The 27424-nt window shown below is 42.4% G+C and overlaps 2 protein-coding genes across 2 annotated transcripts; one reads left to right on the forward strand and one right to left on the reverse strand.

Annotated features, from left to right (window-relative positions):
- Nucleotides 1-2447: 2447 nt before the first annotated feature.
- On the forward strand, nucleotides 2448-11990 carry dnttip2 (deoxynucleotidyltransferase, terminal, interacting protein 2). Its single transcript, XM_061778947.1, has 7 exons — nucleotides 2448-2580; nucleotides 4171-6365; nucleotides 7007-7145; nucleotides 7864-7959; nucleotides 10193-10357; nucleotides 10445-10554; nucleotides 10865-11990. The coding sequence occupies exons 1-7, from the start codon at nucleotides 2506-2508 to the stop codon at nucleotides 10992-10994; spliced, it is 2910 nt and encodes a 969-aa protein (XP_061634931.1). The 5' UTR covers nucleotides 2448-2505; the 3' UTR covers nucleotides 10995-11990.
- On the reverse strand, nucleotides 11951-27397 carry spata6 (spermatogenesis associated 6). Its single transcript, XM_061778959.1, has 12 exons — nucleotides 27270-27397; nucleotides 24652-24789; nucleotides 24469-24517; nucleotides 24300-24341; nucleotides 24086-24213; nucleotides 22440-22511; nucleotides 22240-22290; nucleotides 21491-21817; nucleotides 18628-18718; nucleotides 18311-18348; nucleotides 17887-18029; nucleotides 11951-12359 (listed from the first exon to the last, which is right to left on the reverse strand). The coding sequence occupies exons 1-12, from the start codon at nucleotides 27345-27347 to the stop codon at nucleotides 12260-12262; spliced, it is 1257 nt and encodes a 418-aa protein (XP_061634943.1). The 5' UTR covers nucleotides 27348-27397; the 3' UTR covers nucleotides 11951-12259.
- Between the last annotated feature and the right edge of the window lie 27 nt (nucleotides 27398-27424).

Below are 27424 nucleotides of genomic sequence, written 5' to 3' on the forward strand. Positions count from 1 at the left end.
GGGGAGAAGAGCCTTGGTGAGAGAGGTAAAGAAGAACCCAAAGATCACTGTTGCTGAGCTCCAGAGATGCAGTCGGGAGATGGGAGAAAGTTCTAGAAAGTCAACCATCACTGCAGCCCTCCACCAGTTGGGGGTTTATGGCAGAGTGGCCCGACGGTAGCCTCTCCTCAGTGCAAAACACTTGAAAGCCCGCATGGAGTTTGCTTAAAAACACCTGAAGGACTCCAAGATGGTGAAAAATAAGATTCTCTGGTCTGATGAGACCAAGATAGAAGTTGTTGGCCGTAATTCTAAGTGGCATGTATTGAGAAAACCAGGCACTGCTCATCACCTGTCCAATGCAGTCCCAACAGTGAAGCATGGTGGTGGCAGCATCATGCTGTGGGGGTGTTTTTCAGCTGCATGGACAGAGAGACTGGTTGCAATTGAAGAAAAATGAATTCAGCCAAGTACAGGGATATCCTGGACGAAAACCTTCTCCAGAGTGCCCAGAACCTCAGACTGGGCTGAAGGTTCACCTTCAAAAAGACAATGACCCTAAGCACTCAGCTAAAATACCGAAGGAGTGGCTTCAGAACAACTCCGTGACTGTTTTTGAATGGCCCAGCCAGAGCCCTGACTTAAACTCAATTGAGCATTTCTGGAAAGACCTGAAAATGACTGCCCACCAACCTTCACCATCCAACCTGACATAAATGGAGAGGATCTGCAAGGAGGAATGGCAGATGATCCCCAAATCCAGGTGTGAAAAACTTTTTCTATCAATCCCAAAAAGACTGATGGCTATATTAGCTCAAAAGGGTGCTTCTACTAAATACTGAGCAAAGGTTCTGAATACTTATGGCTGTGTGATATTTCAGTTTTTCTTTTTTTAATAAATCTGCAAAAACTTCAACAATTCTGTTTTTTTCTCTCAATATGGGGGTGCTGTGTGTACATTAATGTGGGCGGAAAATGAACAAATGATTTTAGCAAATGGCTGCAATATAAAAGAGTGAAAAATTTAAGGGGGTCTGAAAACTTTGCATACCCACTGTAAATGTTACATTATTAAATAATTTAAATATTTTAATTTGATGAAATTATTTATGTTACATTAAATCTATTTAAAATATTTTTACAAAAATTAAGTAAAATGAAGATAGCATTTAATTATTTTAATTATTAAATACAATTAACAAAAAGTGAAGCAATGAAGTCCTTTGAACGCCTCGTGCTAGAGGTCAAGAACATCACAGGACCCCTGCTGGACCCCCTGCAATTTCCCTACCAAGCAAACAGGTCTGTGGATGACGCAGTCAACATGTAACTGCATTTCATTCTGGAACACCTCCTGTGTGTGTACCAACAAAGTCATTTCGCATGTTCAACAACAAGCCGTGGTTCACTGCCAAACTTAAGCAAGTTCGCCAAACTAAGGAGGTTGCATATCAGAGCGGGGACAGGGCTCTGTATAATCACACTAGGAACCAGCTGACTAAAGAAATTAACATTGCAAAGAGAAACTATGCAGCAAAGTTGGAAAAACAGTTTAGCACGAACGACTCTAAATCATGACCAATTACAAGCGACGATCACCCCAAGCTGAGAACAATAGCACACTAGCCAACAACTTGAATACCTTCTACTGCAGATTTGAGTTCCTGGGACATGGTAGATGGGAACTCAAATTTGTATTCCTCTATTAATATTGTGCACAAATCAAAACACATCCACGTAACTTAAAAATGTACAGCTGTCTTTATGTGTGGTCAAATCTTCAGTCAGTGGAACAAGACTGTCTTCTGTACCCCAAACGTAAGGGGCCATGTACATGACATCAGGTATCCCACTAGGCATGTTCTTGTTCTTGGAGGGCCTTATACGGTGAGCGTTCCAAACACCTCGGATGTCAATTAATACAGCAGAGAGAGTCTTTTTTTCGGATTGCGTTATTATTCCGTTTACATCTCGTATACATTACACACCGGTAAGCGTGATCCCTTCCAGAGCTTTGCAGTTGATGAGAAATGAAATCGGTCCCAGTGTCCAAGTCGTACCTCCGCCGGTAAAGCTACCTGGCTCGCAATAGTCTATTTAAATGCCTCTCAGTAATAATGATTCCTTGCAATGTCATATTTTTCAGATGTCTTTTTAGCTCATCCCCAGTCTAAAATAAAATTCAATCATACTATCCCTGTCAATTGTGTAGTTTACGAGCCTCAACCTTCAACTTCGAAAGAGGTTGTGCTCGATTTGCTGTCCAGTATGGAGCCGCCGCTTATATACAGTATTTTCATGTCCCATTGTCATCGATGTTAATACATTAATTTAAAATATATATGTATATATATTTTTTAATTGAAAGCGACGCAAAAGTACAGGCCAATAAACCATTTCATATTTTACTGTTTAATAATATATATTTAATAATATACAGTAGCTCTCGGCCTTTCGCCAATGTCTCACTTCCGTGTATCGATTGCTTTTGTCTGGTCTGCCAACCGTCAGGACAAGTGATCCAAAATGGTGGCCACCAGGAGCAGGTTGCGCGTGTGCTCCCCAACTCAAACAAATATCGAGCAGCCCTCCCATGTCCAGGTCAGTGTGTAGACAACTTTCTCCGAGCACCGCGCCCGCATTTTGTTTTCGAGTGAAATATTAGAAGTTTTCGGGGCGGTTATTATGGATTGGCTGCTGCGTGTAGCTGCTCTGACTCACGTGGGCCACCGCGGACTTCAGACATTTCGAACGACTTCATGGATACAAACATGTTTGCTACAAACAGACAAACAAAACGGATACGAATGAATAAGTCTTTAAATCGAACGTCAGCAAAAGGATCAGCTGAGGCTCTTGCTTATTGTCAAGTTTCTGACGAAAGGCATATCTAAGACATTTAACACGCACTTCTCTGCATTAGTTCTCAACCTGTGAAATCCTGTATTGTTTGCAAAATAACTGAAGATGAAACATAGTTGGGAATTTATTTCGCGGAATTGTTGATTGATCATGTCCCTACAGCTGGCGAAATAACGGACTCTCCTTTGATCTTGCAATGTGCTAGCGGGGGTTTACCGTAGTTTAAAAAACTAATTTTTCGTCAGTTGCTTTAGGACAGTGTTTCCCAGCCTTTATTGAGCCAAGGCACAGACAGTCTTTTACAGTAATGTTAGTAAGTAAGTAAGATTAATGACACGCCATCAAACGAAAATCTCACAAAAACTATGTACTATACTAACATCTCGTCTGAATTTACTCATAAATTGACTTTGTCAGAAACAAAACTGTTATACAGTGGTGCCTCGAGATACAAGTGACTGGATTTATGTTATTTGAGATTTAAGCTGCTGTTCGGACAATTTAAAAAAAAAAAAAAAATTTTTTTTTTTGCTCTGACATGCAAGCAAAAATCTGAGATACACGTACATGCATGAGGTGTATGGTGGCAGTGAACTCAACTCACAACATGCAGATGTTTGATAGATATTTTTTTAAAGAGGCTTCAAGCTATTTATTGCCACTCCCACTTAATGCTTACTGTCAAACGAACCATAGAGCAAACAGAGTTCCACAACAGACCACATAACTTTGGGTAGTCCGCTTAGCTTAATGCTAACACATATTGGGAAATGCCATAGACAGGCTAAGGAATAACACCGGTGTTGCAGTACTTATAAGCCTTCAAAATGGATATTTGAACACAAATGGTGCAGAAACATATATTGACAGATGATATAACAATACTCACAGGCATATTCTTTATCCTCTGCAAAGAATGAATAATATTACTGCAGCTTACTGAGTGACTGTGACCATCTCCTTCCTGTGCGGTATATCCGTTTGTCTGTATTTGTACTGCCCCTTGGTGGTCAAGGTGGCACATCAGAATCAGAATATTTATGATGTGCTGTTTCTTAACACATTACAAACATATTTGGGGGGTCTTGGAGGCTGGAACAGATTAATGGCATTTCATTCATTGAAATGTGGAAGATGATTTGAGAAATTAGTGTTTTGACCAATGAGCATGGTAAAAAAAAAAAAAAGAAAATGACAAATTATACTCCTATTTCAAGACACCGCTGTATTTAGGAAATGTTGTTAAATGCCTATCACTCATTAAAACATCATGCGACAAACACATTGTAGTAAACTGCATTAGTGATGTTTTTCTCTCTTGCCATACAGGCCACTCCATCCAACGGGAGAAGAACCAGGAACGCGGCTCGACAAGCGGACATCTCCACTCGCCGTGCCTTGGTGGAGACCAGCGGACGGCTTCGAGAACAAACGAGCGACCCGCAGGCGTCTGTGTTGAAAAAATGCACCCGGACCTCCAGACTCCACAGCCCCGAGCAGCCCTGCACTCCCGTGGGCTCCACCCACGAAGCCGATGTGTCCAACCTGGAGTCGGGGTGCTCTGTCACGGCCGATGTGGAACTTCCGGTGACGCGCAGCAGGGCGGCCCACAAAGTGTATCAGGAAGAAGAGGTATCCGAGGTGGAGTCCTGCTCTTCCAAGAATGGCCGAAGCACACGGAGGAGAGCTCCAGACAAGAAGGGAGAATCCGGTAGCTCTGTTGTGTCTGACAGTGAACCTCCAGCGATGTCTAGCAGAAGGAGCAGAAGACTTGCTGTCACCTTGAATTTTGCTGAAGAAGTAGTGTCTGAGGCGGACTCCTGCTCTTCTTTAGTGTCTGCGCAGAAAACTGTCAAACGCACGAGGAGCAGCGCCGTTCCTGACGTGGATCCTGTCAAGGCCGCAGATGACAAGGTCACATGCGATTTAGTGCCGACTGAATCTCAAAGCGTCACCCGAAGTCAAAGAAAAAGCACCAGAATCTACGCCAATCCGCAACCGGATGAGTCCGACGTTTCCGACGCCGAGAGCTTCACTTTGGATGTCTCGGGAGCTGCAGCTTCGCAGTCCTCGAGCCGCAGAAGTGTGAGATCCAGAAAGCTGTGTCCTATTCCATTCGACCTGGACGAAGCCTCAGAAAGCTCTCCAACTCAGAGTAGTCGACGGACCACCACCACTGATGAGAAGTCTTGCGACTCTGAGGGCTTCGAATCCGGTACGGAATACACCATCTGCACCCGTCAAATGATGAAGACCCGATCCTCGAGTTCCAAGTACGCAGAATCAGATTCTGACCTCCTGGACGGACACTGCGCCCTGGGTAGCCCCGGCAGAAGTCGCTCCGGGAGCGGTCGGCAGCGGCGACCTGCGCCCAACTCTACGCTGTTAATGAAGGATCTCTGCGTTGTCCTGGAAAACGCCACGGAGGGAAACTTATTAGATGACTCTGTGCTAGATAGCACGGTGGTTGCTGAGGAAGCAGACTGTACATTGTTGGAAGAAGAGAAGAAAACCACCTTGATGTCAAATGAAGCGGTAGTGAAGGAACAGGGAGAACTGAATGGGGAAGAGGTTTCTGGTAAGGTCGCAGTGGCGTCCGCAGACCAGCAGGGCGAGCTGTCTGCTGTAAAACAGGAAGAGGACGCCTCGGCAGTGGAAAAGATTGAGGACACTGGGCCTTCAACCTCAAGAATAACATGCGAGTATGTCAGAACAGATGACGAGACGAACGAAAACGTGCACATGGAGGTGTCACTGGAGGACCAGGGTTTGCATGGCGATGTGTCCGGAACACAGGAGGAGGTGAAGGACATGGAAGTCCAGCAGGTGACACCTGAGGATGTAAAAGCTGCCCAGGAAACAATGATGGAGAGCAGCAAGGAAGAGGAGGGAGAAGATATTGATGAGAGGAAGCCCGGAGAGGCCACGGCGTCCGTCGATGAGCAGGTGACACCCGAGAAATCTCTGCCCGAGGACACGAAAACTACCCGGGACATGCCAACTGTCAGCCACATGGAGATCAGCGAGGAGGTTGAGAAAAAGGAAGACGAATCCGAAGAAGAGGATATTGGAGAGAGACCAGGCCCCTCCAAGAAGCCCGAGGAGAAGGTAGCGTCGTCCGTCAATGAGCAAATGACACTCAAGAAATCCTCCTCTAAGGAAATAAAAGCTACACCGAAGACTAAAACAATCAGGCTCATGGAGAGCAGCGAGGATGAAGAGGAGGAGGAGGACGTCTCAGACCAAGAAGACGACGATATGGGAGAGCGACGAGGCTCCTCCATGAAGCACGAAAAGGAGGTGGTGGCGGCGGAGTCCATCGACGGCCTGTTCATGGTCGACACACGGCCCGGGCAGGAGTTGGACGAAGATTACTATACGGAGCGCCTCACGCAGGAGGAGGTGGTCGGCGCCAAGAAAGTGGAGGAAGAGGAGGAGGAGTTTGTGGATGAGGAGGCCGGCGCCGATGATGACGACGACTGCGGGGAAGCGGCGCTCCTCTTGTCGAGCAGGAATCCTCTACTGTGAGTAAAGACACGCTTTATAAGGGACAAACACACAAATACAAAATGAGAACACTCGCAAGGAGCTGCTGTAGGCCACAGCTCATGCCCAGACGCTCACACGCAGACAGAGTCCAGCTCCTTACGTCACATACTAGGCCACGCCCCTTTACGCTACACATCCCACACGTGAATACTACAGTATGTACAGTAATTCCTTTATCCAACTATTTTTAGAACCAGTTTAGTTCTTTGCTTTCTCTTTGCGTTTCTTTACAATAGAGTGTTTTTTTTAATTTATTTTTTAAAATTTAAAACGTAATCAAGTTTTTTGGGGGGTAGGAATGGTCAACGGTCGGTCAAGGCACCACTGAACCTCAAAAGTGATCATTATCTTCGTAAAGGCAGCATGTTAGACGCAGCTCTTGTATTGCATCATGCAGGTAACTAATAAAGTGTCCTGTGAATGCATTTCTAGCACGCTGGCTTACTACAAACTGCAGCAGGTTTTAGCCTCTTCCCCAGGCAATGTCAACAAGAGGACTCCAAAGTATCTAGCGAATATAAATATGTCCACAGCAACAATTCATTACTTTTCATTGAGCTGGATTTGGAGCGTGCGAAGGAAATGAGCCGTGACGTCCCCTCGCCATTTGTCGCAGGAAAGAGATGTCAAGTCGCATTGACCCGGGCATCAACATGAGACAGCTCGGGGGGTTGTACATCACTTTCGACGGCAGCAAATCAAAACCGGGCTCCAGTTCGGTGCACCGGCCGAAGGAGAAGATGGACCAGGATGAGGTAAATGCACACGCCGACTTGTTTTTGAGGTGATGATTAATAATGAGCATTATAATGGTTTTGCACTGCTGAGGAAATCCATGATGGTCTGATAGTTCTGTCACGTTGGTCCTTCTTGCCAAAGGATCTTTTTTTTTTTTTTGTACATTTCCAACACATTGGTCCTAAAATCTCTGCACTAGACTAAATTTATTTTGTCATTTGAACTTGATAATCTTTGTTTTGACATTTCACTGTTTTGTTCAATGTTTTCATTTTGTGTCCCCCCTCCTAGTTACGATTTGCGACTCAGAATTTCACCCATTCACAGATTCTTTTTTGTGCGTGTCTATGGTTAAAAAAATCACCCATACACTGTTTTTGTACTCTTTCGTAAGCACCCTAATATGCCACAAGATGGTGCCAAAGCCCTGTCTGGTAGAAAAGTGATGCTTTGGCGCTATCTTGGTGCCAAGGAACAATGTTGAAGCGGGGAGGAGGATCTTCTATCAGACAGGCCAAATCCCAGTCTAATAGAAAAGTAGTGCTTTGGTGCATCAATAGGCAATTGTAAACCTTTTTGAGGGGGTGTCAATTGCTCACCTTTTTTGCTATTTGCAGAAGGGCTGTCATCTGCATTTTTGTTTTGCATTTCATCTTGTTTTTAATAATTATAATCTGCCTCGTGTATGAATGGTGCTGTGCATATAAACAACAACAATGATGGTTTTGTACACAGGTGATGAAGAAGAGCGTGTTGGGTCCAGACTTTGAGAAGAAGGACACCGTGCCGCCATACAGTGAATCCAAACACGCCTTGAAACAGAAACGCAGAGTAAGTTTCACTATTTTTTATTATATTGGATTCATATTTTAAAATTGGTAACTCATAAAGAGCCAAATTGCAGTGTTCTTAAGCTACAGTATATGATGAGAATAAGGGACTGTGAATAGCAAAAATCAATGAGTAATGAATAGGGTTGGGCATCGTTTGAATTTGAGCGATTCCGGTTCCTTAGTTCAATTCCGGTTCCAAACGATTCCTAATTTTAATTCTTTTAGGAGGCTGGGTCAAAAAAGTTTGCATGGTTTATATAAAGGGTGTCCAAATTATGAACATCCATTCTCTTAGCAGCCCGCAGCATAGACTAAAATGAACATTTGACTCAAGGTTCTTTATAACCAGTATCAATATCAAACCTGTGAACTAAAAGGCAATGTGTGTGGAACTAACCCAATTGAGTTAATATTCATGAATTAATGTTTCTGCTAAAAGTTAAATATAGCATTGTTAAAAGTTATTTTAACTTAACTATTTAATTTTGTTTCACTCACCCAGTTGACTGAGAGTTGACTTCACTTACAGCATTGTTAAAATAGTATAGCTGCCCCAGTATTCTGTTTCATCACGTCAAACGGTACACGCTTTAACTTGACTTCTTCTTTTAAGCTTGTAGTCTTTTATTTCGAAAGGTACGCAATTGAACTCAGCATTTTGGCATGAAAAGTAACTTCACACGGCAGCGGTGATTTTTATTTATTTATAATTGTTTTTGTTTTTTTTTTATGGATGGAAACAATGCTATAAAATGCTGATTCCTTTCCCTACCCACCAATGAGACACAAGGTTAGTGTTTGTGATACTGTGAGAAAACCAACGCAGGCACGGGGAGAACATGCAAACTCCACACAGGCGGGGCCGGGGATTGAATCCAGGTCCTCAGAACTGTGAGGGTGACGCTCTAACCAGTCGTCCACCGTGCCGCCCTCCTTTGCACAATATAATCTTATTCCAAGTGTTGCACTGAGGCGACTGGTCATTCATTTCAACAAAGTTAAGACACAGTTTTGTTTGCCGCCGTTGGGCACAAGCACTCCATCGTGCCTGTTCTTCTTCGTTGGTTTACGCCGCTTCTTCGTTGCTTTTCGCCACTTCTTCGCGGCTGGAGGACTAGGCATCGAAACTGGGAACCAAATTTTTTAAATTTGAACGGTTCCGGGAGAACCGGAACGTTAGTCCGGGTTCCTCTCGATTCTCGATGCCCTCTCCTAAAAGGTTTATAATTGCCTATAGATGCCACAAGATGGTGGCAAAGCACTACATGAGGCTCCTCAACACACTTCAACATAGTTCCTTGGCACCAATATGCTACAATATGGCAGCAAAGCAATATATTTATACTAGACAGGGCTGAGGCATGAGCACAAAAAACGGTGAACAGATAAAAGTTTCTGCCAATAACAGAGGAAATGCTCCTAAAAAAATCTTCAAATAGGTCCATCTGCAAGTTGCAAATCGCTAATATGTGGGGGAACACTATAGTGGAAATATGCGGTTTATAGCAATTGTGTTTGTGTATTTGTAGATTTTTATTTTGTAACCTATCCTCCGTCATTCACGGAACCCTCACTTTTTCATGGTATTTATTTTTTTCACTGGACCCCCACTTTACTGTTTTTTTTTTTTTACCCTTTCACCCGCTTCTTTGATGGGTTTATTTTCTGATTTTAGACATTTTCATGACAATCATAATGAGTTTTAGTTATACTCAGATTTTCGCTATTCGCACAGTCCCTATCCTCTGTGAATAGTGGGAGTCCACTATATACTTAATTACTGTAATGCCCTCACACGTGTGAAAGGAGAGTTGCTGATGCACTTTTTAGCTGTTTATTGAAATTTGATTTATATAAGCACATATTTAAATTTTAACACAATATATATGCTATGAATTGTTTCAATTAGTACTTTTTATTATTTTGGTCATTTCTTTATGCGTATAATACACTTGTCGTAATTGCTGTATAAGAATTCTGCTTTTAGTTTAATGCATTCCAAATTGTTGTACTTAGTCCTTGCATTCCCACACTTTACTTTTTGTTTTAGTATTTTATTTAAGTTAAGGAAGACTGTCCAGTTTGGTTGTACTGGTACGCTGACAGACTGTTCTATACATAAATAAGCAATTTAACACAGTTGTCAATTTTAAAGTGTATAAATTAGATAAAAATGCATTTAATCTCGTTCTAAAAACATGTTCTTTCATATAAAATGTTTTTCCACCAAGGTGGAGCGTGAGAAGACCACAGGGGATGCTTGGTTCAATATGAAAGCTCCTGAGCTCAGCAATGAGCTCAAGGGAGACCTGAAACTGCTCAAGATGAGAGCCTCCATGGATCCCAAGAGGTTCTACAAGAAGAATGACCGAGATGGGTTCGCCAAGTACTTCCAGGTCAGGGCCAAGAATAACATCTGAATATGTCATTGCTTATCCAAAGGATGCGTGGTGTTTTACGAGCGTTTTTGTGCCTGGATGCAGATGGCCACCGTGGTGGACAACCCCGTCGACTTCTATCATTCCCGCATTCCCAAGAAGCAGAGGAAGAGGACCATGGTGGAGGAGCTGCTGGCTGACGCAGAGTTCAGGAGGTTAGACAACATTGTTAATGCAGTTATTTTATTCTACTTTCTCTATGGTTTGGGGAGTTAACGTTTCCACTGACAACATGGCTGCGAACAGAGAGGAGCTAGTTTACTAAAACATAGTCAGTTGGTCGCTAAATTTAGTAAGTGACAAGTGACTTCCCAATAAGAAACAGACAACATGAGCAGAATCATTTTATTGTTTTCTGTACGACAAGAAAGGAGCCAGGTGAAAGGCAGTCACACTCAAGTTGATGCAAGATAATACTGGGGGAGAAAAAATTATAAATTAATTTGTGTACTGGTGTGTTTTCAGCAACAACAAGAAAAAGTTCCAGAAGATCGTGGCCGAGAAAGCAGCTCAGGCATCCGGCAAGCACAAGAAATACAAGAAGAATAAATTTCACAAGAAATCAGAGAAAGTCACAAAGCGAGATTGTATGTGAGACACGAGTCTTACAAAGATGGACTTGTACACAAATTATGGTATGTACAATGGGAAATAACGTGTTGAAAACATGGGTTTTTATTTTCCCTGCACAGCAATCCTTGTCATTTACAAATATTAAAATAAACAGTCAAATTATGATTAAACTGCAAGCTGCTGGCGCCATTGTTTGTTTTGTATGAATTTAAAAAAATACATTTTCTGTAAACACTTGAACACCTTTAACAATATGATAAATGGAACATTTGTATTTGTTTTTATTTTGTATTGGAACAAATAATATTTGATACGACTAAGCATCAAGTTCTCTGTTCATGTGTACATGCTGTTGCATTTTTCATGAAAAATGTTACACGAAGTCTTAAATTTTAAACTTCACGAATCCTAGAAGACATTTTAAAGTCAATGAAAATCCTGAAAAACTTTTTTCATTAATGTATATTTCATGTGCATAAATTATTTCATAATCATTCGTATTTTTGTTTGAACCCTAAAAAAAGTTTTACTTTTTTTTTTTATTTTGTTTGATGTGCTCTTTGTGAAATTGATTAAAAAGGTGTCTTGAAAATGGCTCCTTCCACGATCAATGTCAACTAATACTGCATCAAAGCAAGAACATCCCAACCATCTTATTGCAGCAATTTTAGAAACACCGTTTGATGGGCATATTTCTAAGAAGCCGAAGTCACTGGTGCAATGTACACTAGTGTACAGTGTTTTAGAATTACCGTCATTTGTTGACTAATCGGCTGACATGATTGATTTGTTTTTTAGTTCAGTGTACTGGTCTGACCTTAAGCATTTTCGAGTGGTGCCCCTGTCAGAACTGGCACTGGCCCTGTATATTCATGATATAATATGAGAAGTGTCAATGATTATTTCATATTTAGTGTGTATGTATTTCATCAATTTAAGTGGATAAAATAAATATTTGGGGTGAAAAGCAAGAATGCATTGATTTCACCAAATTTATTAAATTTGTACTGTTCCAGTATGGCCTTTTGTCTATCTTGTGTGCTCATGAGCTCTTTAACATCTTGCATTTTTCCCCACAAAGGTCTTTGCTTGCCTTTGAACGTCACCTTGCAGCATTCTTTTTCAGGTGGAGGTGACGACAAAAAAGCCCACCCAGCAGGTGTTCATGCGAATTCGTATCAAACATATTTAAGTAGCAAGTGTGTGAAACTCACCACAACGACGTTTGTTAGTGTGTGCTTTAAACGCTGAAGTGATGGATTTTCAGTTTATCCTCAGCTCAGGAGGTCAGTCCAAGTCCAAGGGGACTCTGTGTGTTAGCAGAATCTTCTGGACTCTGCTGTGGATCTGCTCCCAGTAGGATGGACTGGGTTCACTTTGCTGCAGCCTGGGAAGACCAAGCAACAGAAACAAAATGAGTTGGTGAAGCCGTTCTACATATGTGAACAATGTAAAAGCTTACACCTGCACAATATAATAAAGTCCAGTACAAAAGCGGTAGTGATATACTTCAGGTGCTACATTTATTTAGAGGGGTGCAACATCAGAATCCACTTTGATTATAATGCAATACACTACAACTCTAATAATGAACACATTTATTAAATTAATACCTCTGTGACTGTCAAATCAAAACAACTTTTTTTTTTTTTTTTTTTATAAATACAAATGATCTCCTTGAGCTGTCACCTTATCGTGGTGGAGGGGTTTGTGTGTCCCAATGATCCTAGGAGCTAAGTTGTCTGTGGCTTCACGGCCCTGGTAGGGTCACCCATGGCACACAGGTCCTAGGTGAGGAACCAGATAAAGCACGGCTCCGAAAACCGCTATGACAAACAAAATATATGGATCTAGGTTTCCCTTGCCTGGACGTGGGTCACTGGGACCCCCTCTGGAGCCAGGCCTGGAGGTGGGGCTCAAAGGCGAGGGCCTGGTGGCCGGGCCTGCACCCATGGACCCCGGCCGGGCACAGCCCTAAACGTTACGTGGGTCCCCCTTCCCGCAGCCGGGTGTGAAGCGGCTGGGATGAGAATCAGTACCTCTAAATCTGAGACCATGGTCCTTAGTTGGAAAAGGGTGGATGAGATCCTTCCCCAAGTGGAGGAGTTCAAATATCTTGGGGTCTTGTTCACGAGTGAGGGAAGAATGGAATGGGAGATCAACAGGCGGATCGGTGCAGCGTCTGCAGTGATGCAGACTTTGTATCAGTGATGCAGACTTTGTATCGGTCTGTTGTGAAGAAGGAGCTAAGTCGAAAGGCGAAGCTCTCTATTTACCGGTCGATGTACGTTCCTACTCTCACTTATGGTCATGAGCTGTGGGTCGTAACTGAAAGAACAAGATCCCGGATACAAGCGGCCGAAATGAGTTTTCTCCCCAGGGTGTCCGGGCTCTGCCTTAGAGATAGGGTGAGAAGCTCGGTCATCTGGGAGGAGCTCAGAGTAGAGCCGCTGCTCCTCCGCATTGAGAGGAGCCAGATTAGGTGGCTCGGGCATCTGTTTAGGATGCCTCCTGGACGCCTCCCTGCTGATGTGTTCCGGGCACGTCCCACCGGGAGGAGACCCCGGGGACGACCCAGGATACGCTGGAGAGACAACATCTCTCTGCTTGCCTAGGAACGCCTCGGGATTCCCACGGAAGAGCTGGATGGACAAATGATCTACAGATAGAGCTCTTGTATTGAATCACATTTATTGTGCCTATATTTTATCAATATAAATAAAAATATCGTCACAATTATACTTTGTGTTAAAATTATTTAATATCACAGTGATACTGAATGTATATGCAAATGTGATGTGCATTTGATAGCATAGTCTGTTAAGTGAAAAAAAAAATCACAGAAGTCCAACGATAATATACAATACAAAATCATATTTGAGAAGTTGTAAGTGTGTGGATTTTTTGAAAAGCCCAAAACATCCTCAGACAATTTTCCTTTTGTCCACTAAAGGGCGCTACAGCCCCACGCGAAACAAAGCTGATACTTTGGCACTAAAAAGGTGTCATTTACCTCCAAGTTCTTCATTCACCCTTGATCACAAACCAAGCGTGTGCTTCGTCGACACACAATGGCCACAACATTAGGTACACCCACACGACCCAATGCGATGCAATATGAGAGCCGGAGCAAAGATTTTGCCTTTACAAAGACAATAGTTCGAGTGGTATTCATTTTACAATATGTTTACAATTACGGTTAAAGGCATTTCACTGACGTCAGTTTTGTTAAGTTTCCATCTTTTAAAAAATATTTATGTAAAATTGTTAACACATTTTCATTGTATTATTTATAATACTGTACATTAATTAGGCAATTATTTATTACTGTAAATCGGTATTGGTAAAATGGTTTGTTTTACCAAGTTTTTTTTATTGTTTACAATAAATCAATTAGGTCTTTATTTTATTTTTATTTTTTGGGGTTCCTCTGGCGGTAGACGAGAATCACTGCACATTAATGTTCAAACTGGGCATAATGTTAGTTCTTTTTTTTTTAAGATCCATTTGTTAAGTGCAGTTCAGTTGTATTTTACTTTTTTGCATTTGCATCGAATCGTTTAAAACTGTTTACAAACATTAATTTGGATTAAAAAAAAGATAGTTGACTTTTATGTACAATGCATTTAAATTGTCATTATTTAAGTACCGTTTTTTTATTTGCCTTTTTTTTTCCAGGCACAGTCGAAACGTGGAACCTGTGTATAATGTTACAGTGGCTTACAATAATATGAACTATACATTTTAGGAATAAAACCACTGCCTCGTTTTTTATGATCACTTGAGCTTGCTACACTACTGGAGTTCAATATTAGTCATTATGTTGTTACTTCCTAAACTCAGTATATCTTTAGGTGGCACTTGGTGTAAAAAGTCTGAGAACCACAGGTTTACGTCAAGACTGCTAAAACCCAAGACAGATACCACACATGCAGCAATTAACCAATATTTAGTAAAATAAACATGTTAAAGGTATAAGTAAAAAGGTTTATTTTATTTTATGTTATTGATATATAAATATTTACTTATAATCACTTATCCAATTATTGAATTAGATAAATGAATAAATAAAAGTCAAAATTGAATAAGCGCATTCTAATGAACCAACTTCGGGGGAAAAAAACTAAAATACAGTAAATGAATGCAACAAATATTACAGGGCTCATGATAATGTAAATGCTCAGTAGGCCACTCCACTGTGCTTGCAAAACTTTTCATGTTCTGTCGAAATCAAGTCAGAAAGTCAGACAGGAGAAACATGAGCAGACTGAGGAGATGTAGCTTTAGGTGTCATCCCTCATTGTGTGTCGAGATGAAACCCGAGTGAAGTGGCGAGCCGTGGCCTTCCCCTCGCTGCTCTAATCTGACGCAGTGCAACTCTTGTGGCGTTTTCAATTGGGACAAAACTATCGTTCATTTCCTGCAATTGACTTTGCGGTGAGATTGTCTATTGATTTTAACGTTTGCTTATGAGCTGAGTTTGAGGTGGGGTGGGGGGGCGTGGGGGCAGACAAACACAACCCAACGTGGGCGTCGGCCGTGTGATCAACTGGCAGCTGGCGTGATGGATGACAAGGTCTCTTCTGAATCTATTAAAGTGAGCGTCGGGTCAAAGGCATCAAGAGTGAGGTGGCGACACAAATCAATACACTTTTCCTCTTTGTTTTCCCTCCTCGCCGGCCGGTAATGAACAAACATGGCGGTACATCAGCGCCTCTAATTTAACAACCACATACACACACAGGCGACCACCAGCTCACGCGATTGCCATGTAGCTGTTCTATATCTCATCATTGGGACAACAGGCAGGTGCCTCTTTGTCTGTGGAGATCTTACAAGCAAACAGCAACCGTGTATTTGTTTACACACACACATTGGGAGGAATTCATGTTGGCAAAACCGACAAGAGAAGGATTATACTTCTTTATCCTGCTCGGGCAGGAATGTGAAGAAATTAACAGGGTTTTTATGTGCGGAAAGTTTCTGAATCAAAGGCTGTTGCCGATATGCGTTAGTGTAAATAGTTACAGAATTCGGGGCTCGAATCTCGGCTCTGGCCTTCCTGTGTCAAGTTCGCATGTTCACACTGGGTACTCCTTCCTTCCTCCCGCATTCCAAAACAAGCATTTACGTTTCACTGAAGACTCTCAATTGCTCATAGGTGTGAATGTGATTGTGAATTCTTGTTTTGTCTATATATGAACAATTTAGAGACTTCAATGAACCTAACAACTGTCAATCAGAATCAGAATCATCTTTATTTCCCAAGTATGTCCAAAAAACACACAAGGAATTTGTCTCCGGTAGTTGGAGCCGCTCTAGTATGACAACAGACAGTCAATTGACAGAGAACACTTTTGAGACATAAAGGCATTGAGAAAAACAGTCACTGAGCAATAAAGGGTTGCTAGTTATCTGGTAAGGCCGGTACAATTTATTTATTTTTTGACAATTGTGCAACAAGATGCAGAGTCCTCTAGCACTTCGAGCAGTTTGAATGACTAATATACTAATAGTCCGGTGCAATGACCATTGTGTAAATGGCGCTGAGACTTCAAGGAGTGTTTGCAGTTTAAAGTGACTAGTAGCGCGATAATCTGAGACAATGTTGTACAATACATACTAAGTGTACTGAGTGTTCTCCAGTTTGCTGTCAGCTCAAATGCTTACTTGTTTCTAGGGACTCTGTGAGGGAACAGGTAAAACTCGGAAAAATGTCGCAAAGTAGATACACAGTAATTACTGTATGTATTTCCTGCCATCTATCCATCCATCCATTCATCCATCCATCCATTTTCTGAGCCGCTTCTCCTCACTAGGGTCGCGGGCGTGCTGGAGCCTATCCCAGCTGTCATCGGGCAGGAGGCGGGGTACACCCTGAACTGGTTGCCAGCCAATCGCAGGGCACATCGAAACAAACAACCATTCGCACTCACAGTCATGCCTACGGGCAATTTAGAGTCTCCAATTAATGCATGTTTTTGGGATGTGGGAGGAAACCGGAGTGCCCGGAGAAAACCCACGCAGGCACGGGGAGAACATGCAAACTCCACACAGGGGGGGCCGGTGATTGAACCCGGGTCCTCAGAACTGTGAGGCTGACGCTCTAACCAGTCGCTCCTGCCATCTAACAGAAGAACATTTATTTGTTCTGTCTGTCACTATGCCTCACTGGCATAAATAGAGGAACAAAGATGCATTATTTCTTGTAAATGAATAATTTCTTGAGCAATTAAGTAAAATTAGATAATCTTCCACGGCACACCTGAAAATCACTCATGGCACACTGGTTGGGAATCACTGCATTAGAGCAACGGCGCCCAATGCAGAAGTCGAAAACGAAAGTCGAAAAATAGATCGCGCACACAATTATTGATAAATGAAAGTAGTGAGCGGCATGTAGATCATTGTAACGGAGTAAAAGTAGTTTCTTCTTAACATAAATACTTGAGGAAAAGTAAAAACTACGCTTCATTAATACTACTCTGACAAGTACAATTCATCGAAAAATGTTACTTGAATAATGTAATTGAGTAAATGTAGCGTGTTAATACCCACCTCTGCATACAACAGTGCCGTTGGTTTTGATCATAACGTGCCCACACAGAACACATACTGTACATGCACTGGTCCTCCAATGACAAAGGTTTACAAAGACACCACTGAGTAGTTCGTGAAAACCTTTTTTTCCCTAATTTTTAAATATTTGCTTTTTGAGAGTTAAGACAACACTGTCATTTAAAATAAGAGGCCAAAATGTTATTATGAAAGAATAGCACCACCTATGGTTACGGAGGTGGATATACTTCCCACGTTACGCATGGAGAATGCATCGTACATCCAGTTAGATGTCTTGGTCAAGATGTGAAACAAAGTGACTTGTAGTATTGTGAGTGATGAAATCATTCTTTCACCTTTCCGTGAGGGGGTGCTTGAAAGTCACAGGGCCCCTCCTCTTTGACATAGGAGAGGCGGAGGAGTCTTGAAGAGGACTTTGGTTCAACTCATCGCGTCGGAATAACGGCCCGGGAGACGACCACGCACGATCTGACCGCATCTGCACGGGTTAAATGTGTTTGAATAAGTGAATAAATGTTTGCTGCCGGAGGTTTTATTTTCCCACACACTTAGAAAAAGTAAGACACACACTTAGAAGCAAACACAGAGTTAAACAGCTTGAACCTGAAATGAAAAACGTGATTTTTTGCTCAGTTATTGTCATATTTCTGGAAAATTTTGAATACATCTTATAGCTTGTTTTTGGCGTTTTATATTAGCACTTTTAAAAGGGTTGTATGTTTGGATTGAATATGACAAGCTATTGTAATTAAGACTTACTATGGATGCTCTGGGTCTGTAACTGTCAAGGAGAGAGTCTGCAAAGACAAGGGCAGTGCTGCACATTATTCCATACAAATTGTAATTCTATATTGCTCAAATGACACTTAAAGTATGCTGTTGCATTGAAAAGTCTTGCTGCTTCAAAAGCTAACAGTACGTTAAAGCGATTGAAATAAAATAAAAATAACAAACACTTGTTCAGTAAATGAACTGTCCATTTTTTTATTTTTATTTGCAGCAGCAGGGTAGCTGACATGCACCTTTAAATACTGCCAAATACTACGTAGAAGTCAAGTTTGCTTGATGAGACTTACCGGAGTCATCATCTAAGAGGCTGACCGTGTGGCAGCAGTGCATGTAACTCTGTGGCAAAGGAGCATCCGTCAGACTACTACAAGTCGAAACCTGTCGGCACATAACACAGGAGAACATAGAGCATCATCACGTTGGCACATTTATTCCAGAATGTGTCAAATTCTGATCCTGAATAAAGCAACAAGGCTTATAAACAAGCACAAAACAGTTCTAATCTTAAAACGAATGTGCCTCCTGTTGAAGCCACTTCATTAGGTATCTATTTGCTAATTTGCAGTTTGACTCTCAATTACCTGGGTTAATTGCTCACAGGGGACTCCCTTAGGAAAAAGCAGAGCAATGTCAGTGTTATTCCGGTAAATTCCCATCACGTTGCAGTGTTTAATCTCTCTCTTTAATAAGAGTGTGCTCAGGGATTTTGACAGCGGTACATCGGGATTACGGTAGATGTCAACGTGAAGAGGCGGGAATAAAGCGAGGGAAAGAGGGACTGTGTGTCCCCTGTGGCCTTGCCTTTGTAAAACCTCTGCCCTTGATATGCAAAATCCCCCACAAAAGTGATACACACACATAAAAATCTAATGTTCACAGATAACTACATGCACCCTCCTAAAATAAGTAGCTCTTTAGAATCCCACAGTGAAACATTGTCAGCCACATCACAATCCATTAACAGCTCAGGTGAAGAGATTAACACTCCCTTTTTATTATGACGTCCACTTAATCCTCTCGCTATATTAATAATGTTCACATCTGTAAGATCCCCGAGAGGTAGGAACTATACACTCACCAGCCACAACACTGTGTACGCCTGCACACGCTAATGAAATTCAACACAAGAGTTACATGAACAAAATATTTCTTATCAAAGATAACGAGGTTTAGTTTTGATTGACATTGTCAGAGAGGTATTAATTCAGTTTATTATTATATCCACCAAGCACAAAAATGGGACGGCCCGACTTTTTCGATTACACAAACGCCATAGAGCCAAATTAAGAACAAGGGTGATGTGCTGAGCTGTGGGAACTATAGAGGAATACAGTTGATGAGCCACACAATGAAGTTATGGGAAAGAGTAGTGGAGGCTAGACTCAGGACAGAAGTGAGTATTTGCGAGCAACAGTATGGTTTCATGCCTAGAAAGAATACCACAGATGCATTATTTGCCTTGAGGATGTTGATGGAAAAGTACAGAGAAGGTCAGAAGGAGCTACATTGTGTCTTTGTAGATCTAGAGAAAGCCTATGACAGAGTACCCAGAGAGGAACTGTGGTACTGCATGCGGAAGTCTGGAGTGGCAGAGAAGTATGTTAGAATAATACAGGACATGTACGAGGGCAGCAGAACAGCAGTGATGTGTGCTGTAGGTGTGACAGACAAATTTAAGGTGGAGGTGGGTCTCCATCAGGAATCAGCCCTGAGCCCCTTCCTGTTTGCAGTGGTGATGGATAGGCTGACAGATGAGGTTAGACTGGAATCCCCATGGACCATGATGTTTGCAGATGACATTGTGATCTGCAGTGAAAGCAGGGAGCAGGTGGAGGAACAGTTAGAAAGATGGAGGCATGCACTGGAAAGCAGAGGAATGAAGATTAGCTGAAGTAAGACAGAATATATGTGCATGAATGAGAGGGGTGGAAGAGTGAGGCTACAGGGAGGAGAGATGGCAAGGGTGGAGGACTTGAAATACTTGGGGTCAACCGTCCAGAGCAATGGTGAGTGTGGTCAGGAAGTGAAGAAACGGGTCCAAGCAGGTTGGAACGGGTGGAGGAAGGTGTCAGGTGTGTATGTGACAGAAGACTCTCTGCTAGGATGAAGGGCAACGTTTATAAGACAGTGGTGAGGCCAGCCATGATGTACGGATTAGAGACAGTGGCACTGAAGAGACAACAGGAAGCAGAGCTGGAGGGGGCGCAAATGAAGATGTTGAGGTTCGCTCTCGGAGTGACCACGTTGGATAAAATTAGAAATGAGCTCATCAGAGTGACAGCCGAGGTTTGATGTTTTGGACACAAAGTCATTTTCATCATAGGTATACCTCACCTATGAGAGACAAAATGAGGGAAAAAAAATCCAGTAAGAAAATAAGTATTTGGTCACCTACAAACAAGCAAGATTTCTGGCCTTCACAGACCTGTAACTTCTTCTTCAAGGGGCTCCTCTGTCCTCCACTCATTACCTGTATTAATGGCACCTGTTTGAACTCGTTATCAGCATAAAAGACACCTGTCCACAACCTCAAACGGTCAAAATTCCAAACTCCATTTGGAATTTGCAATAGGTAAGCAGCTTGGTGTGAAGAAATCAGCTGTGGGAACAATTATTAGAAAATGGAAGACATACAAGACCACTGATAATCTCCCTCGATCTGGGGCTCCATGCAAGATCTCACTCCATGGGATCAAAATGATCACAAGAACGCTGAGCAAAAATCCCCAAAACACACGTGGGGACCTAATGAATGACCTGCAGAGAGCTGGGACCAAAGTAACAAAGGCTAGTCAGAAATTTTAAACCTCAGACAAAGTTGGCGTTCCGACGTGCAAACTACGCCGCAGTGAACAAACCTGACATCACACTTAATTGCCAGAAGCCTGAATGTAAAAAAACATCACTCATTCATCCATTCTCTATCACGGGCGAGAGGCGGGGTCCCCCCTGTACTGTTCGCCAGTCAATCGCAGGGCACATACACAAACAACCACTCATATTTACATCCAAGGACATTTTTGAGCATTCAAGGATCCTAACATTAATGTTTTTAAAATCTGTGCACTGCAATTGACTGGCAACCGGTCCAGGGTGCACCCAAAGTCAGCTGAATATTATTGTATTGATGGAACGTGTGCTAGTACCAACCAAGAATGGAGGGAGGCTCTCGGTTTCTTTCCTGAAGTAGTGCGGTCCAAGCTGGAGGTGTTTAAGCCGCTGCTCAGCATCCAGGGAGAGCTGACACATTTTTCGGTGTGTGTAAGGCGACAGCGCGCGAGTCGTGGAAGCAACAGTGGGCTGCTGGTAGCCCGGTTCTAGACAAACTCTGTGTTTTTGTGGCCTTCTATTTGTCTTGCAAGATATATGGCGGCACGGGGGCGGGGAGGGAGAGCGTCTGTGTTTGGACCATCCTGGGTAGTGTGAAGACTTCCTTGGCGAAGTCGACGACGGCCTCACCGGAACGTGGCTGGTCATCTGCGAGGACAGAAATAAAACAGCAAATTGAACACAAGGTCTACCTCAAGGTGAAATACAACATTTGTCTCTTACTGGCAAAGCATTAAAGCACGCGCTCAAACATTGAGCTAGACAGCAACCACTGAATTACCACAACAACACTAATGGCTGCTAACGTCTTTCTCTCATCTTCCTGTCGGTAATGGCATCCTGGGATAAATAAGCTCAGATCAAATGTTTATTCTAGTTTAATACAATAAAACAAAGGCATTTATGCAGCCAAATTGCTATTTAGGGAAATCACATAACACTAAAAAATTTTTAAGAGAAGCTGAACGATAAATGTTTGCAGCCTGATGCTACCATTTGATTAAAGCTTAATTTAATTGAACCCAGGCGAATAGGCTCATCCTATTTCATCTACAAACATATGCACTCACCTCTCTCTGCTGGACAGAGTTCGTCTTGCTGTCACACATTGAGTCTTTGACCTAGATTAATTGATTCATAGGGATAAAAACAGTCAAACAATACATTTAATCACCGTGCTGCCCCGTTCCCACAAAATGCCGCTGACACAGAAGCAGACACGTACGTAAACAATCTCCCTGGTTTAAGTAGCAGCAGTCAGGAGACTTACAGGTGAGGCGTCTATCCAATCACACTCCTCGATGAACGATGTCACTGAAAACTCCACCGTGGGAAATGTACCCTGGAAACACAAGGCAAGTGACATATTGAGAGAGAGAGAATATGAAGATGAGAAAACAGACATACACAAAGCCCAGATGACCAATTTATGACCGCAATTGTTCCGTCTGGGCCTGGGTTTGAGTGAAACAAATTGCAGAATAGAGCGCGGCTCCTGTGATGTTTCAAAAATACGGCTTTGTGGATGGAGGCAGACAGTCTAACTCTGATGTAAATCGCAGACAAACTGGCATGAAGGCAGCAGTGACGAGGAGCGGAGCTTGAAGATATTTTAATGTGCAAGTCTGTGGGGAGAATGATGAGAAAAGGTTGGGGGAAACAGTTTTCAATGAAAATAGGGGGAGAAGTCTATTCAAGATTTCTAATGTGGTGTCTGTTGTCAACAGAATCAGAATCCTCTTTATATGTCAAAAGGAATTTGTCTCCGGTAGTTGGTGCTGCTCTAGTTCAACAATAGACAGACATTTTGACAAAAAATACTTTTGCGACATAAAAACACACTACGGAGTGTCACTTCAGCAATTTAATGGCAAGAGAGAAGAAGCTGTTGGAATGTATACTTGTGGAATGTCTGCGTGCTCATATCATTACAAGCAAAACTAACTATATGGTCAAAAGTATTGGCACACCTACAGGAAGAGGAAATGGAAGAAAATAAGTTCCCCTTTGCAGTTGTAACCGCTTCCACTCTTCTGGAAAGACTTTCTACAAGATGTTGGAGTGTGTCTGTGGGAACGTTTGTCCATTCACTCAAAGAAACATTTGTGAGGTGAGAGGCCATCTCTGTTCTATACTTTATCCCAAAGGTGTTTTATGTGGTTCTTTATTGATTATTGCCTTTATTGACCTTGCTTTGTGTGCACTGGAAACAGAAATGGGACTTCCCAAAACACAAAGTCGGTAGAACAGAATCGTCCAAATGTCCAAGATGAAGAATTTACATTTAAGAGGAACTAATAAATTAACCCCTGATTGATTAAGTAATTGATTAAAAGGGTTTGTCTCAACACTTTTGTCCAGAAAGCGCAGTGGTTTGCGACCTTTTCTGCACACCACACCATAAGAAGAATACCCCTTTAAAAAAAAAGAAATAAATTAAGATAAAGAAGGTTGAAATTTATACTTTTTGGACAGTGCAGCCAATCTTGGAAACCAATAATGCAGATGCACATAGCATTCATATTTCATTGCATTATACTGTAATTGTCTTAAGATATTAGATGTCGTCCATCTATTTATTTTCAATGTCGCTCGTTCTTGGCCTCACTCAGCTGACTTTGGGCTAGAGGTAGCGTACACCCTAGACTGGTCACCAGTCAATCGCAGTGAACATATAGACAAACAACCATTTACACTCGCATCCACACCTATGGGAGAGTCTTCAATTAGGTTAACATGCATGATTTTTTGGAATGTGGGGAGGAAGCTGGAGTACCCAGAAAAAATTATATACCTTTGTAATGTACCCCTATTTGTATCTCTCATACAAGCTAACATGATGTTTTAATGTATATTTCTAGGCATATTTTGAATATTTTGAAAGGACTAAATATAGTTTGATGCAAGCCAGCATACATGGAATCTCGAGGATCTCTCCATCATCAATGCATCTCTCTGCAAGGAGTCTTCAGCAGCGCTCAGACTGGGACCAGGGTTCAGGAAGTCTCTGCTGTTTTGCGTCATCGTAGCAAGGCTCTTACTCTCTGGCACCGCAAAAAGACAAGGTAACATATACATAAACACATGGCTTTTTGCACAGTGGGGAACATAATGCTCTCAAAAATCCGACCTGGAGATGCCGACTGAATCAGCCGAAAAGTTGTTGTGTCAGCTAAGAGGAAGAAAAGCACATGCATCGGAGCGGTCAGTGTAGATAGAAGCTAAGAGCCTGCATGCTTGCACAGCACAGGATGTAGGACTCAAGAGATGAGGAGGAAAATCTCAAGAGTGCCATTTACCTTTTAGGCGCTCAGCCACTGCAGTGGGGTCAACAGCATTTGTGTAAGTCTGGTGTAGCACATTGCGTAAAGACAAAGCAAATCAATACTGTAAGCAAGGTTAGGCCGACAGCTTGGTAAGAGGCCGATCCCATCAGATATATTAGATCAGCAACTTTGTTTATTCACAGTCATCATTCTCACCTTTTCAAAAACCAGCCGCTGGTTAAAGTGTAATGGAAAGCGAGGCGGCAAGCAGGAAGTCTTCATGCACTGGCCCATGATGCAAACACTTAAGTAGATATCTCCTGACTTGGGAAGGCGCACGCCACGACATGTGACCTAAACATTTATGCAATTGTGTTTTTTTTTTATGTCAAATTTTCTCACTGATGTACACAATGATGCAGCTATATGTTGAATGCTTTATAGTGGTAGATCTCCTTTCAACAAATCAAACAACTAAAGGTAAATCTCAATTCATTAAAATATTGCGGAAAATGCATTTAAGTGCATCCATCCATCCACTTTCTGAGACGCTTCTCCTCACTAGGGTCGCGGGCGTGCTGGAGCCTATCCCAGCTATCATCGGGTAGGTACACCCCGAACTGGTTGCCAGCCAATCGCAGGGCACATACAAACAAACAACTATTTGCACTCACAGTCACAGTCACGCCTACGGGCAATTTAGAGTCTCCAATGAATGCATGTTTTTGGGATGTGGGAGGAAACCGGAGTGCCCGGAGAAAACCCACGCAGGCACGGGAAGAACATGCAAACTACACACAGGTGGGGCCGGGGATTGAACCCGGGTCCTCAGAACTGTGAGGCGGACGCTCTAACCAGTCGGCCACCGTGCCGCTGCATTTATGTCATTCTATCAAAAATGGGAAATTTGTATGGATTACACACACTACTGAAATTTCATGATTTTATTTTTGCTATATAATTATGAGGATTATAGCTTTGAGCTAACAAAAATGCAAAATCCACCATCTCAAGAAATTACAGTCATAAGAAAATTAGATTTTTTCGTTTTTTAAATATGGAAAATAGGTAGGCATTGGCCTTCAGAGAACAATTTTCCTATATGTTAAATGAATCTGGATAATACATTAAATACTGAAATAAAGGAACTTTACTCTGATATTCTATTTCATTCAGATGCTCCCTGCATCGCAGGAAATGTGTGTTAAAGACCGATGACAAGGGAACATCAAACAGTAATGAGTTGTTGCCCCAACATAGGACAAGTTCAACCATATGGCTCTTCAAGACTGTAGAGATGATCGTGGACTTCAGGAGGCATCCTTCGCCACAGCTGCCCCTCATGTTGTCCAGCCGCCTTGTGTCAACCGTCGAGACCTTCAAGTTCCTGGGAATTACAATCTCTCAGGACCTGAAGTGGGCGACTAACATCAACTCCGTCCTCAAAAAGGCCCAGCAGAGGATGTACTTCCTGCGGCTTCTGAGAAAGCACGGCCTGCCACCGGAGCTGCTGAGGCAGCTCTACACAGCGGTAGTCGAATCAGTCCTGTGTTCTTCCATCACAGTCTGGTTTGGTGCTGCTACAAAAAAGGACAAACTCCGACTGCAACGGACAATCAAAACTGCTGAAAGGATTGTTGGTACCCCCCTACCCACCATTGAGGACTTGCACGCTGCCAGAACTAAGACAAGGGCATGCAAAATCCTCTCGGACCCTCCGCACCCCGGTCACCAGCTCTTCCAGCTCCTTCCCTCAGGTAGGCGCTACCGATCAATGCAAACTAGAACTAGTAGACATTCCAACAGCTTCTTCCCTCTTGCGATCAACTTCTTAAACAGCTAACCTATAATTCCATTACAACAAGGTGGCAATTTTTTTGACTTGAGTTCGTTGTCAGATTTCTGTGGGGCCAATTATGTATTACTCGTGCACTCGCTGTAGTTGTCTCGCCATGCTGCACTATTTGCATATAGTGGCCACTCATGCCAGAGTAGCATCTGCTCCATTTGCACACTGATTGAAGAGTATCTGTAACATTTGCACAACCAACATTGTCCCAGATTATCGCACTACTCGTCACTTTAAACCGCATACACTCCTTGAAGTCTCAGCGCCCGTTGCACAATGGTCATTGCACCGGTCTATTGCAATATTAGTCATTCGAACTGCTCTAAGTGCTAGAGGACTCTGCATCTTTTTGCACAATTGTTTTTTGTCAATGTCTTTATGTCTCCAAAGTGTTCTGTAAATTGACTGTCTGTTGTATTAGAGCGGCTCCAACTACCGGAGACAAATTCCTTGTGTGTTTTGGACATACTTAGCAAATAAAGATGATTCTGATTCTGAAATACCTCGTCTTGTACAAAAAATAATCGACTGCGTAAAATATATTGTCATCTATTTTCATATTCCAATACCAGAAATTCAAAAAAGGAGCTCAGATATGACACTTTGATTAAAAAAAAAAATCAACACGTTACTGAATTTATAAATTTTTTTAAATTGCAGCTTCATCAAATTTGCGGTCCCCAGTCTCGCGACACCATGCTATGCTTACACTACGCATGCGCAAATCTCTTTAAAACAGGAAGTGGGCTGGTTATTAAATGTCGGCATTTTTGTAAAGAAAATAAAGTCATATGTTTTCCTGTGCAGCTTGCCAATGACAGTATTACCTAAAATATGATTTTACTCGCCACAAGAACTCGACGTACATACACGTACACCTTCAGCGTTAAGAGGAAACCACAACAGGACAGATGTGTTTAAATGTTAAGCTTGCTACGTAACAGAGCGACTTGTTTTTGTTTAACTGTGGGAATGGCGCACTTACTGTGTGAATGTCCAACAACACCGTACATTTCCAAGAATTTCGGTGGAGTTGAGAGAAAGAGAGCTTCTTGGTGGCCATTTAACTTAGTGAAAAACGCGTTGTCATGGCAACCAAACAGTGGAAGTCGCCTTGGTCACGTGACCAAACCTTCTCTG

This window comes from Phyllopteryx taeniolatus, chromosome 7 (genome assembly GCF_024500385.1).
Source record: "Phyllopteryx taeniolatus isolate TA_2022b chromosome 7, UOR_Ptae_1.2, whole genome shotgun sequence".
Classification (NCBI taxonomy): domain Eukaryota; kingdom Metazoa; phylum Chordata; class Actinopteri; order Syngnathiformes; family Syngnathidae; genus Phyllopteryx; species Phyllopteryx taeniolatus.